The following is a 15,266-nucleotide window of genomic DNA, read 5'->3' as shown; positions in this document are numbered from 1 at the left end:
TGCTTCTCTCATAAATGTATAAGGCCAGAGATAGGCTCCAGGTAAGTAGATATAAGTATATAGTTTAGAAATCTAACCAATGCAACAAATAGGGATTTTTCTTAGAATTTTATTTTAAAATTAAAATGAAAAACTTTCCATTGTTATATTAAAATGAAAAATCAATATCCTCACTCAAGACTTGAGGATATATTAATGTTGACCCCTTTTTAGAGATTTGCGTTTTCAAGAAAAATATACGTGTTCAAGGTTGGTTCAATAGAATTAATGATACCCGCTATGTGACTGATTCTATTATGTCTGTGGGTTCCTATTTTTGTAAAATGGCGGAACCCAATAAAACATATGGAAACCCAGTTTACAAAGCAATTTATAAGTGGAAGTATGTTCATTGAAAAGGGCCAGAGAAACCTGTACATATTACATTTACCTATACATATGTATAGGGTAGTTTGGTTTTAAAAGTATTTAAAAATATATACAAAGTCAAAATCTCTCTAGTGTTCTTGAGCCTTCATACAGGAAAGGAAAACATTTTCAACATTTAGTCAGAGGCATGTGTCTAAAACAGAAAGTCAGGTAGTAAGATAAATTATTTCTTGTCTAAAAATCAAGGCTGCATATGCCAACAAGATAAATGTGATTTTTTTTACAGTTTGCTATCAATCTTAATTGAGCAAATATATATATAACGAGATTACTCACAGTATTCAGGACACCATCCTATGCAAATCCCAACAAGACAATGTTTTCCCGAAGAAAACACATAAAAATGTGTACTGCTTATATGACAAGCACTTTGACAAGCTAAGACATTGAATCCTAAAAATGAATCCTAAAAGTTAAGTATTAGTATCTCCATTTAAAAAAAAAAATGTTATTAGAGTATAGTTGATTTACAATGTTGTGTTAGTTTCAGGTGTACAGCAAAGTGAATCGTCTGGCGGTCCAGTGGTTAAGAATCCATGCTTCCAGTGCAGGGGGCACGGGTTCGATCCCTGGTTAGGGAACTAAGATCCCACATGCAAGCCGTGTGATGCGGCCAAAAAAATTAAAAAGTTAAAATAAAAAAAAAGTATCTCCAGTTTTTAAGCTTAGAAAATTAAGTGGTAAAGACAGAATTCAGAGTATCAGACTTCCAAGCCCTTGCCCTTCGCCCTGGCTATACAGAATCTTATAATAACCCAAAATAAAATCATTATCCTCATACGATGCACATTTATTATTGTAGGCATGGATTGAATAAAAATGTTTTCTTTTATTAGATTATTTAATTAACACTACATGATTATGATTTAATTAGGAATGTGTTATGAGGGAAAAGATAAATCAATGTAGAGAAATAATGTACAAATTGCATTAGTTTCACAAGGTTCTTCATGCATGTGGGGAGATACCCTTTGAAGTGTAACATTATAAATTATGGGTCTGTCATCTTGTAACTAAGGATATTTTTGTTTGACACATTGCTAAAAGCACTTTAATTCTAGAAAATTCAAAACAATAACTTCTGTAGTCAATTTACTTTAATTTCCAGAATTAATCACAATCTCATTATTTGATCTTGACAGCACATCTCTTTTTTGACAATAATTAACTACTTGACTGACACTTTCATGTCTTGAAAGCAAAGAACTAATTGTGATTTGTTCATAGTTGCATTATTTCACTTTTTTATGATCTGAGATAGAGGGATTTATTTGACGTGGAACACTTTTCCTATAATCTTTGTGGGTCAAGGAAATCATGTACATTGCCCCAAAGCTTTAAACGCATTACTTCCTCAAATCAATTTAAAAACTCATTACTTTAGCAAATACTCTAGTAAGACAATAAGCTTACCACAGTTATGCTGTCAATATAAGCAGGAAATATATAACTTCAGCAAATCATAATGGTTGGTATTCAGATAAGAAAGGGAGAAGGAAAAAAGGAAGGAAGGGAGAAATCCAGGCAGGAAGGATGGGAGGATGTTTTCTAATGAACTTAGCTTATGGAAATCTTCTCATCTGTTAACAAGAGTTTATTTATTATGTAATATTAAAATGTTCTTTTGAAAGGAGCAAGTAAACATATTTTTAACCTGAAAAAATATTTTCGTATTCTCCACCAGTTTGAGATATCCTCTGCAATATCCATAAAGATTTTGGTAAAGCAATTTTAATAAAAGCTAATAATAATTTAAAATAATAAGAAGAATATAATAATGATAATGATCATTTTTTTGAATAATAATCTAAAGAAACTTATCCCTATTTTTTTCTAGGTGATTCAGACCATCAGTGCAGTGGATAGAGATGAATCCATAGAAGATCACCACTTTTACTTTAATGTATCTGTGGTAGAAAATAACTCAAGTTTTACAATCATGGATAATCAAGGTAATGCCATTCACTCATAATAGCTTTCTATCCATTCTTCTTCGAGAATCTTGTTTAATTTTAAGGAAATTTGTAGCATTACTTTTTATACTATACCTGCAATATGATAATGTTGAGAAATAAAGCAAGGAGTGGCAATGGAAATGGGAAACAAAATTCAAAGTAGTGTCCTGGAAATATCAGCCCCATTTCCCACTGGATTTCTTTAAATTAGAAGCACTTTTTCAAGTCATCATTGGCTATAGGCCCCTGTAAAGTCTGAATGACCTTGCAAATATAATTGCAGTTCTGACACCATGGTTCCTTTCATGTCTTCACATAACTCAAACTTCAACCTATGTCTGGGGAAGAAAATGATATATAATCATGTTAGTTTGATTGATTGAAAGATATTTGGAGTCATTAATTAGGAGCTATAAGTATTTGGAATTGGTTTAAGACTATTCTTTTTCCTTCAAAACGAAATGATTATATCAGCCTGAGAACAAAATGTTCTAAAGGATTTTGTACGGACGGACAGAATTCCTTTTCCTTCCACATAGAAGGGGAATAACTTTTTACAAAGCCACTCTGTTCTTTTTTCCTTCACTTCAGTAAAATATTTTTTTTGTCATTACATGGATTTCTATTCTAATTTTGCTTCATATCTCAAAGATATGAAACACCGTAGGATTCATTACTCAAGCATCTATAACCAAACACCTGCAGCTGTCCTTCCTTACAACTAAGTTTAAGCTCCATATAAGGGGAGATCTGTTATGGGAGAATAAATGCAGACACATTTTCTCTTTTGCCTTTGTCAAATTCCCCAGTGAAAGAAACTCAAATAGATTTAGGATTTTTAAAAAATGCAAATATCAATATAAAAAATAAGCTGTAGGTTAGATTTGTTTATGTAAATATAAAATAAGTTAGTGGGACAAAATAAATATATTGAAACATAAAGAGAATAATTGATTTGGTTTAATGTTTGCAGTTACAAGTAATTTAATGAAATACATGCCAAAAATATATAAACTCTCTCACCTCTTCAACCTGCCTAGTGAATAAAATCACAGGAGTTTTATAGACTTCAAGAGCATGATGGAGAATTAGTTTTTAAAAGGTGATTTGGGAAAAGTCATAAGTAGGCATACATTTCAAAAGACTTCCATTTATTTGCATTTGCCTATTTCAAAGGCTTCCATTTATATGTTTCCATTTATTTGTTTGTGTCTTCTAAAATTTGTTTGATTGCCACAGAAAGTATTTCAGGGAATGCCAATACCAAAAAACAAAGTCAAGTCGGGGGGAAACACTAGTACTGAGACACAATAAGCTGCACTGGAAAAGACTATTTAGAATATTTTGGGATTGAGGGAAAAGCAATTTCAAATGTGTTGAAGTATATATTGTTTATTTTTGTTAATTTTTTGAATGTTCTGTCTAGGTGAATTAATCAGTACTACCAAGGTTTAACGATTCTCTGAAATTTAAGTAGAAAATGGGCTAATAATGTCAAAGTGAAATGAAACATTCTAATAGAATCTTTTACACCAAGTAAAATTAATTCTTTTGTCTTATTAGCAAATACATTATTTGAGATCACTTGCTGTGATAGGGAGATGACTTGAAAATCTTGTGTATTTATAGTATCTGTGAAAATAATGAGCTTCTATTAGAAAAAGCACTGTCATGAGTATTTAACCCAAATGAAACTGATACTGTCATTATAAATTTAATGCTAGTACCCCCTATTTACTATTGATATCTAATTAAAATGCTGTTTTCTTTTCTGTGTTCCACATGTATATTCCGTATATTTATCAAAAAACATTTTGGAACTGATTCATATACTTTATCTAATTTTTAAATTGGGATTTAGGCAATGTCAAAATCAATAATGACTTTTTGAGTTGATCTCTTGTCTTTTTTATAAGAAATTTGCTCTTCCCTATTTGAACTTATTTGATCTCTACACTGCTGCCTCTAGTACATTTAACTGGTATGAATTTCCTTTGTATTATTGAAAAAATCATGCACATGGATTTTTGTTTTAGATAACACAGCTGTAATTTTGACGAATAGAACTGGTTTCAGCCTTCAAGAAGAGCGTGTCTTCTACGTATCCATCCTAATTGCTGACAATGGAATCCCATCACTTACAAGCACAAACACCCTTACCATACACGTCTGTGCCTGTGGTGACACTGGTAGCACACAGACCTGCAGTAATAAGGATCTTATGCTTTCCATGGGATTCAAGACAGAAGTCATAATTGCTATTCTGATATGCATTATGATAATATGTGGTAAGTTGTGTGAACTGAGCATATCTTCATTTATTGACAGTAACCTGATAAATATAGAAAAGAGTTAATTCCATTATAATGGTATGTGTGGGCTTGTGTGTGTGTCTGCATTTAATTGCCCTTCTTAATGTGTTGCAATTCTAAAATCAAGTGGAGTGAATGAAAAATAGAGTGAACATACACTTCAGGTTGAAAATCGATGATCCTTGAATTCTGACTATATGAGTACACCTGTGCACATCCTTTTAAGAGTGTTTTGAACACACACATTGCAACATATGTAGTAATATAAAAATTAGTAATAATAATGGTGAGATTCCATTGAGTGCTTATTATACTCCAGGAGGCTGTCCTAAGTGCTTTACAGAAATTATGCAGTTTGATCCTCAGGATAACCTTAAGAAGTGGCAACTATTATCACCTTCATTGTATAGATGAAGAAAGTGAAATTCCAAGAGTTATATGGCTTACAAAGGGTCATGCAGCTAGTAAATGAAGCGCTAAGATTACATAACCACAACACACCTCTATCCAACCTGATACTGCAGCTTGCTGGAGCCTAGGAGCACTGAGGAAGTAAATGTTAAGATGAAAAAATGTAAAAGAGAGGGTCTTACTTAAAGTGCTAAACACAGAAGAAATAGTAAAATAGCTCTACCTGTTTTTGTTTGTTTTTGTTGCTGCTGTTGTTTTCACAAGGAGATAAGTTATACTCATTTTATGGACGAGGCAAATGAGGCCCCAAATGTTTTAGCCAGGCTTTCAACTACAAATCATGCATCTAGCATAACTTTTTCCCTTTCTTTAACATACCAGTATATATAATCTAAACCCTTCTCTTGCTTTCCCTCATAACTTCATATCAGAGCCAACACAACTTTACTGAGTGTTGACAGCAATGGTATCAGCCATGGGCTCTGGAATTCCAAACTCACTGCTCAAAGGGACATACAAAATGTTTCAGGATTTGCTTTGCCTTCACTCTTCTCGTCTTTCTCAAAGATTTCCTCTTTTACTATTCAAAGTTACCCTTCATTTCTACCTAGCTTCAGTTTTTCAAAATTATTTTTAATGATCTTTGATCATAAAACTGAATTTAGAGCTACGTAGCTAGATATCAGAAGCAAGAAGTAGTAAAAACAGTATAATGTTTGCAGGATGCAAGTACTAAATTATTCACTGGTACAGAAGTAAACCTAGTCCCGAAACCCTGCGAGTAAAAACCAAGGGCAGCCTCACAGTCAAGGGCACAAGTAATACTGAGAAGGTGGGAAATCAGGGTAAACCAGCAGTCAGCAGTTTCCTGTGAAAGTTTCATGAATATGCTCTTCAATTTTCATAGATTGAAAAATTATTTATTAGATCCCTTTCTATTTCAACCATATATCTCTGCTGTATTAAAGCACAGTGCCTGGATTCAAACACGATGGCCTTATTTCAAGAACACTATTTCAATTTCTTTAAATGTGAGATTTATATAAAATATTGCCTAATGTATTTCTCTTTGTGATAATATTAATAACATTACTTCCTGTTTGTTTCAATTCTTATAGATGAAATGCTGAACAGCTACATAAGATCCAAGATTGTGTAAGGATTGGTTATCCATGAAACACACACAAACACCCACATATACACACGCACTTTTCTTGAAAATTTAAAAATCTAAAAAAGCATTCTGAAATTGTTCTATTTCTACACAATGCTAAAATTATCTTATATAATTGATCGATGTGGACATACCAGTGTTATGATTCAAAAACCTGATAGGTTTGGAATTTCTGAAATTAATATGGTATAACAAACCACAGATTCTGAACCAACTTTCTGGTTTTGAATGCCAGCTTTTTGTTTCCTAGCTGTGTGACTCTGGGTATGTGATTTAATCTCTCTGCACTTCAGTTTCCTTATCTTTAATAGAGAATCATAGTAAAATATGGGTATCATAACAAATCAATGAATAAATGTAAAGCTTTCAGAAAAATGACTGGTACATACTTTGTAGTCAATAAATATTAACTTAGAAAATAATTATGCCACAGAATTTGTCTCAATGGTGAAAATCAAATCAGTTCTGTGTGCTTAACTTCCACTAACATGGATCATTGGTTCCTGAGATTGGCAGATGCATATAGATTGGAAAATGTTCCTTCATTCTGCTTTGTTCTATTTTCAATATATAAGAAAAATATAAAAGTTTTAATCTTAAATTGATCATCATAAACAATTCACTATATTTTTATGATGTATTTCTACTTTAAACCATCAGCCAGAAAGATTGTTATACTTCCTTGTCATTCTCCAAGTCCCTTCAGTAAATTTTCAATAGCAAATATATCTTTTTGTCTTATAATCAGAAAATCGAAGCTTATGTCTTGAGCTTGTAACAGAAGCAAGAATTATATAGTTTATTATAAATAACAATATTTCACAATATCTTATATAATATATTATGACATATAATATTTATTAAATAGTACATTATATATTTATGTATAATATATAATATAAAATATTGTAACATACAATATTTAATAATGTGTTTAGTATAAATATATGATAACATACTAATGTATGCTATTTATTATATATTATATATTTATAATATAATAGTAATATTATGGGTAATATGAAGCATATGTATTTATAATATATAATATTATATTTGTGTTAATTAATGTTCTTGTATGCTCTCTTTGACAGGGTTTATTTTTTTGAACCTAGGTCTGAAACAACGAAGGAAACAGACTCTATTTCCTGAGAAAGGTGAAGATTTCAGAGAGAATATATTCAGATATGATGATGAAGGTGGCGGAGAGGAAGATACAGAGGCATTTGACATAGTGGAGCTGCAGGGCGGCACGGTCATGCGGGAACGCAAGACTCGGAGAACCACCAGGGTAGAGATTCGGAGCCTGTACAGGCAGTCTTTGCAGGTTGGCCCAGATAGTGCTGTATTCAGGGAATTCATTCTAGAAAAGCTCGAAGAGGCTAACACTGACCCCTGTGCCCCTCCTTTTGACTCCCTCCAGACCTATGCTTTTGAGGGGACGGGGTCCTTAGCTGGATCCCTGAGCTCCTTAGGGTCAGCAGCCTTTGATCAGGATGAAAACTATGATTACCTTAATGAATTGGGACCTCGCTTTAAAAGATTAGCATGCATGTTTGGTTCTGCTATGCAGTCAAATAATTAGGGCTTTTTTATTAATACATTTTTTTAAATGCTAATGTGTAGTTGGGCAAACTGGTAGTCTCTTGGTAAAGAGTTGTATACTCCGGTTCTCTGGAAAAAGGAAAAGACCCAATTTATGATGTTTTCTGATATTCTTGGGGTAAGTATCCCGTGGTTATTTCAAGCTACCCATACATGGTCACCGACTGCAGGTATGGGAAGTGAAGCTAGCAATCAGCTCTCGGGTGCCAATGCAGGCCAGCTCTAGCGTGCCCCTGAAATACTCCTCTGACATGTTTTCAATACCACCCAATACAAATTCTCAAAATTTTTGAAAGTTTAATGTGAAAAGGGCCCTGCACTAGATTGTCTTAATATTATTTCATTTATCCATTTTTTAAATCTTACGAAGTAAGAGTGAAGAGTTTATGTGTGTTCAGCTCCTGATGCTCTACAGAGATAAACACCTAAGAGAATCTCAGTGGTTATATACATCTTTTAAAAATGATTTCTTTTCTATGAATAAGCAAGCTTCCGACTGAGAGTCTATGATTCATTCTAGTTTGATATTTTAAAAATGTCATCAAGACCACATTTTAAAACTGATTTCAAATTTAGACAGATGCTTGGTATCTGTTAATTACTCAAAGATATAGTGTAAATTTGTATTCTCTTTGATATTACAGCTTTATATAAAAAAAGGGGCATAGACTTTGTTTAGGAGATTTTCATATGTTATTTTCTTATGTATCCAAAATACATCTTTATCATGTCACAATACTATGACAAAACACATATCAACATTTACTCAACATTAAATTTGAACTTTAAGAAAATGGTAGAAAGTGTGAACATTTTTCAATTTTAGTTTTAGTTTTTGATTTTTACTTTTATTGCTACTAAAAATAATAGAAATACATGAAAGGAGTACTGGATTCAAACTGGAGTTAATATTCATCCTAAATGTTATGATCAGCTGCCCTGCTCTTACCATGCATAAAATAAAACATGATAAAATTCTCAGCATTTCCTTTTTTATTAAGAGATTAGACTATAACTGATTCTTCTGTGTCATTTTTTTTATTATGGAATATAAAATTAGGTGCAATAGTTACTTTTATTGTAACATTATGAAGGAAGTATGCTAAGCTGCTGGACATAAAGCTTTAAGGTAACATTAGATAGTATGATAATAAAACACTTTAATTTTAATCAACCTTATAAGAATGATTCTTATTATTCTATCCAAATCAAAGTAGAATTCAAAATTCACAGGTTGAACAGAAAGAAAGTAGTGAATACTGTGTCCTCAAAATAGCTTTATGTGTTCATTTTTTATTAATAGCATGTGAAACTGAGCTGAAGCAAATTGACCATATATGTTCTAATCAAGTATTTCAGATAATTTGGAGCTAAAGTTGGAGTAGTTGAATGGCTACAATATTTTTTTCTCTGTACTTTAAGACAATACCATCCATACCATGTAATAGAAGAGAATTTTTTCATCAGTATCAATCAGGTACCATTATGTCAGCAACAGAGATATCACCATTTTACAAAGGCCTGAGAAAATCAGACTTGAAATACAACAATTTAGGAAGATATTAAATGTAGTAGAGAGGACATAAGCTGTAGTAAATCCTTGTATATTCATATCATTATTTACTTAGGGAAAAGTAAGAACAGTAAACAAAAGAAAATTCAAAAAGTGTAAAAACTTGCAAGTAAAAAAATGTATGGGTTGAGAGAACATTTATATTCCTATCATATTGACATAAAAGTTGAAAGAGTATAGTTAGGGAAATTTTCATGAATTATTCCATGAATGGCTGTACCCTATATTTAGAAAATAGTGCTATATAATCTTGGTTGAAGAACTGGAATGTATGATAAACAGCAGATGAAGCAATCCATGGAAAATAGATTAGAAAAAAAGAAATAGCGTCTTCTGAGGCTTGCAGTTAGTTCAGTCATGAATGAAAGCCTTATAAACAACTTATCAACTTGGATGAACACCTCATAAAAATGCAGTATCTGCATCACTAAGTTTAGTGTTTGAGTCCAGTGACACTAAGCAGATGTGTTAAAATAAATTCTGGTTTAGTTAATGATAGGATTGTCAATCATAGGGTACATAGGAAAGGAGATTCAGGGCTGGATACCTATTTGCTAGTCTAGAAAGTGTCCTTTTAAACTATATCAAGAAAATACTATCTGATTCTAGTAGATAAGTTGCAATTTTCTAGAAATTATACTTGGTAATATTTCAATAACTATTTTAACCTTTTTTTCTAGTCACACAGCTGTTGCAAGAACACAGCTGTATCCTAAGCTAAAGACATGACATTAAGGTCTCACTTTCCTAAATTTTAATAAAGGTAAATCAATGCGAGGATATTTATGAAATAGCACAGCTTTGCATTAATACCTGCACTACTTAAATAGCACCCTTCATTAACTTACAGGTTTATGTGTAAGTCTTAAATTACTAGTGGTTGAAACAGGAAAATATTGAAATCCTTTATAGGGATCAGAAAATGTTAGCAATAATAGTTGTTCACTAAGCACATAGCTTGAACCTATCAGATCTGAGTTTGAATTAGTTCACTTTTATTTAAATAACTGTGTGAACTTTATCGAACTAATCTTTCCGTATCTGAGGTTGTAATCGGTAAAACGAGATCCAGTCTACCTATTTCACACGATTGTTGTGAAGAATAAGTAAAACAGGAAGCACACGTAGTACTAGACAAAACGCAAGAGTTCAATAAATAACAGCCCAACATCGTAACAGCTGACATTATTCTGCTGGAATGCACAGATCCCTTTCTTTTCTAGCACTGAGTGATCCCAAGGGCTTCACAGCGCATTTGAAATATAAATCAGTTTTCTGACCTGACATACAAGGTCATATATTATGCTGTGTCTGCTTATCTCTGTGTGCTCTGACCTCTTCTAATGCCATGCTCTAGGCCTGAAGCAATCTTCCTCCAAACATTTCTATTTTTCATTCCCTCACTTCATTCAAGTCAGTGATCAATTGCAACTTCCTCAGAAAGGCCTAAAGGACCACTCTCTGCCACTGTGTCCCTTGCTCTGCCTTTCTTTGCATCAAATCACTCAGCTACCTTGTAGCAAGTACATTATATATATGTTACTTGTTATTGCCTTTATCCTTTATTAGAATGTAAACCCTAATTGGGCAAGGGGTTGTCTGACTTTTTCATTTGTTCTTGTCTAAAATTGTTTCTAGCGCATGGTATGTGACCAATAAATATTTCTTAAATGAATGTAATAATGAATCCCAATCTATTTTACTTGGTCCTGTATGGAAGCCATATTGACATTGTTGAATATTAATGTGAAATTAATGTATTTTTCAAACCAGGTTAGCACTGGGTAGTTCTGGGTTACAATAAGATTTTTTTCAAAATCTTTCTAGAAATTATATGAATTTGGTATTTTAACTTGTTTGTACTTATTGATATCATTTCCTGTTGTGGGGAAAGGTGATAATGTTATACTGTTTAGTCAAAACACGTCCTTTGATGATTGCTGAAGAAGTCTCATATGAATAAGTTCCCATGAAGTGTGATGAATAGGAAAACATTTGTGATGCATGAGAATTCTATGCTTCACATTTTAGAATACAATTTGGTAACAAGTGCATTGTTAAGCTCACAGGGCTACACAAAACCTACAAGGTAGCTTCATGTTCTTTTATATGATATAAATAGGCATTAGATATCAAGTACATTAAAAGCTGGAAATAAATGTAGAAGAGGATTATGGGGCTTTTACGTATCCAATTACGTCTATCTTATATATCTATGTACCCCTCCAACCATCCTTCCATCCACATATCCATCTATCAACTATCTCCTTTCTACTATCTATCCCCTCTTCCAGGAAACTGTAATTTCACGATTACATTAGAGACTAGCATCTCAATCACAAATTAGATCCTTGAGACATGTTAGTATTTCTTGCTGTCTTTTTTTCCTAGAGAGCTCTAAGGATGGGAAGCTGCCTGATATGAAATGGCAGGGAAACAGAGAGGGCTAAAACTGGGCAAAATGCAGTTCCTAGCCTTTGGCAAGGCAAAACTGCATGAATTTCCCGTAGGTTAAGTGGTTCCAGGTGTAGAAATTTTGCACAGAATGTAGAAGCTGAAAGGGAGCTTAAATCAGTCATCCAAAGACTGTGTCACACAGGCTAAGGAAAAACAGGGACCTCTGGTCCGTAAAATGTCTCCAAATACCCAATGCATGAGCTCCAGAATAGAGTTCCAGCAGTCAGATGCCTGCCATCACACAGGACTTTGGCTGTGAAATTATGATAGCGCTAGCCTTGATTATATGCCCTTTATCTCTCATCTTTCCATCCCCACCCAGAAACCATAGGTCCAGATGCTGCAGAGTAAGTGGAACAGGGAGAGAGACAACCACCTTGGCCAAAGTGGGCATAAGAAAGATCAAGGCAAATGTTTCTTAAAAACTGAATAAAATGAAACATTTTCATGATGTTTCTTTTCTTTTTAATTTTTTAATTTATTATTTATTTATTATTTTTTATTTTTGGCTGTGTTGGGTCTTCGTTTCTGTGTGAGGGCTTTCTCCAGTTGCGGCGAGTGGGGGCCACTCTTCATCGCGGTGCGCGGGCCTCTCACTATCGCGGCCTCTCTTGTTGCGGAGCAGAGGCTCCAGACGCGCAGGCTCAGTAATTGTGGCTCACGGGCCCAGTTGCTCCGCGGCATGTGGGATCTTCCCAGACCAGGGCTCGAACCCGTGTCCCCTGAATTGGCAGGCAGATTCTCAACCACTGCGCCACCAGGGAAGCCCCTTCATGATGTTTCTTTCAAGTTACAAACTAATCGATAAAGTGGATACATTAACATATCAAATCAATTTGGCATTTCATATAGTTTGAATAATTTAAAATTCACCTTACTAGTAGAAAACATTAGCAAAATACAAAAAAAGTAAATATAATTTATAGATTTCTTAGGACATTTGAAAGCCTGTTAAAATAGTTTACACAACTTTATTTCATGCTATTTCTTTGTGCTTATTCATTTTAATATTTAAAATGTGATATGTTCTTTTGGCTTCTGCAGTGCTAAGTGGTTTATCTCAGCTGGAAATAAGGCTGGACATGGAAACGACCATATATTCATGATTACATAGAGGTACAAATCTATAGAATATTTTGTCCTAGGAAAGGGAATAGAGATGATATATGGGATTCATCTGTACAATAGGGATATTAAGGATATATAACTCATCATACTATTGGAGGAATTAACTGAAATAATACATATAAATAATTAACTGGGCTTAATGTATAGCAAACATGACATTTTTACCTGTTGTGCTTCTTAAAATAATAATTATTATAATTATATTAAGTTTAACTTTAGGAATGCGCATAGACTCATCTCCTTACTCTTGAAATATTATGGCCAAAAAGAAAATGAAGTGAAAATGGGCAAAGATGGCTAAAAGGTACAAACTTCCACTTATAAAATAAATAAATCCTGGGGATGTAAGGTACAGTATGCTGACTATGGTTAATAATACAAAAAAAAAAAAAAGGAGAGAAGAAAATGAATTAATTCAGGACAATAATTAGCTTGCTGTTACTTCCTGCCTGCCCACCTTCACCCTTCCAGGGTAATGTGCCGTTATTACCAAAGGAAAAAATTAATTGCTCAAGTTATACATTATGTATGAGGTGTTCTGATTGAAAGTCGCTCCTCTGTGACATTTATTTGGAAAAAGACCTGCTAAGTTAAGTAGTAACAACATTTGCCGGCAACTTTTTCTAGGTATATATATATTAGAAACAAAAACTATCAAAAAAGAAAGGGTTGGTTTTGCTCACTTTTGCAACTAATGGAGAAATGAAGTTATTTCTATGCTTTATTAGAACTACATGGAAAACGTGAAGTCAACATGCTAATGGCTCCAAGAGAAAGCTTTCATACCAGTTGTAATATCTAAGGTCTGAAACCCACAGTTCTAATTTTATGTCAAGAATTTAAAATTAAATTACAAAGCAGATTGTTCTCATCAACTCTGAAGGTACAAAATGAAAAGCTGCACTTTGGCTTCTATCTACATTCCCCTGTCCTTTCTCATTTTAAAAACAAAAAATTAAGGACCCATTGCCATATGTTCTCTGATGAGTACTTTTTTATCATCTCCTTTTCTTCTATCCAATCTTAGGGCTCAGGCAACTTCTAGGCAATTATCCAGCTCATACTGCCACCTCAGTGTTCAGAAACTCCTTTCTTATCCCAGATGACCTCCGCATTATTCCTCTGCAGAGCTAATTAACTAATTTTAACTCTCTTTAAAACTTAAAACATACCTGCACATGACAAATTCAATTTACCTAGAATTTCATCTGATCAATTGAAAATGTTTTAAGTTTTAGAGATTATATAAATAAAATTAGAAGTTGATAAATCATATGGTATATTTATTCATACTACCTTACCATTATCACACATTGTTAAAATAATTTGTCCCAATAACATAGTTTTTAAGAGCAAAACTTTCTCCCACTTTATAAAATAGTCTACAGTCATGTTACTTTATTTTTTTGTATAAATGCTTGAAAATGAAATCTGTACCAAAGGACATACTAGCAAAAAGTGTGAACTGTGAAAATCCTACATATTTCTCACACTTGTGTTCACTCATCCTCCATAAGTAAATAACAAACATCAAAGATTTTATCCACTAGAATCATCTACTGAGCATCTCCAAGTTGAGTACTGCATAATGAACCCTGATTGGAATCCTAACAAATGCTATATCTGCATCCTGGCTTGAAAAATTATGGTGAGGAACAAGTGGAGGTGTAGTGAGAGACTGTGACCAGGGTGACAGCTGGCGCTAAGGTGAGATTCGGTGTTGAGTTCAGCTCCCCTCTGTGCTTTGCAAAGGAGTCACTGCCTCTTACTGGTCTTCATTCAGTTACGCTACTGGCCCCAAACAGGAAAGTATTAATGATGAGATTTGTATTATTTCAAATGTTTCTGAATATGTCAAACAAAGCTGTTCCTTTACGCAGACATAGAGCATGGACTTGAGGACACGGGGAGGGGGAAGGGTAAGCTGGGACGAAGTGAGAGAGTGGCATGGACATATATACACTACCAAATGTAAAATAGATAGCTAGTGGGAAGCAGCTGCATAGCACAGGGAGATCAGTTCGGTGCTTTGTGACCACCTAGAGGGGTGGGATAGGGAGGGTGGGAGGGAGATGCAAGAGGGAGGAGATATGGGGTTATATGTATATACATAGCTGGTTCACTTTGTTATACAGCAGAAACTAACACACCATTGTAAAGCAATTATACTCCAATAAAGATGTTAAAAAAGAAAATAAATAAAGCTGTTCCTTTAAATCTCT

At 33.6% G+C, this 15,266-nt stretch overlaps 1 protein-coding gene across 1 annotated transcript in view; it reads left to right on the top strand.

Moving 5' to 3' along the window:
• The window catches only part of CDH19 (cadherin 19), a 56,708-nt gene extending 48,842 nt beyond the window's left edge, over window positions 1–7,866 (top strand). The window contains exons 9-11 of the mRNA XM_068563402.1: window positions 2,267–2,381; window positions 4,421–4,672; window positions 7,376–7,866. Coding sequence (XP_068419503.1) covers window positions 2,267–2,381; window positions 4,421–4,672; window positions 7,376–7,866 — 858 coding nt within the window. The remainder of the gene's footprint in view (window positions 1–2,266; window positions 2,382–4,420; window positions 4,673–7,375) is intronic.
• The last annotated feature ends 7,400 nt before the right edge of the window (window positions 7,867–15,266 follow it).

This window comes from Eschrichtius robustus, chromosome 14 (assembly GCF_028021215.1).
Source record: "Eschrichtius robustus isolate mEscRob2 chromosome 14, mEscRob2.pri, whole genome shotgun sequence".
Lineage (NCBI taxonomy): Eukaryota > Metazoa > Chordata > Mammalia > Artiodactyla > Eschrichtiidae > Eschrichtius > Eschrichtius robustus.
Note: the sequence above shows the minus strand (reverse complement) of the source record. Positions and strands in the feature narration are given on the sequence as shown.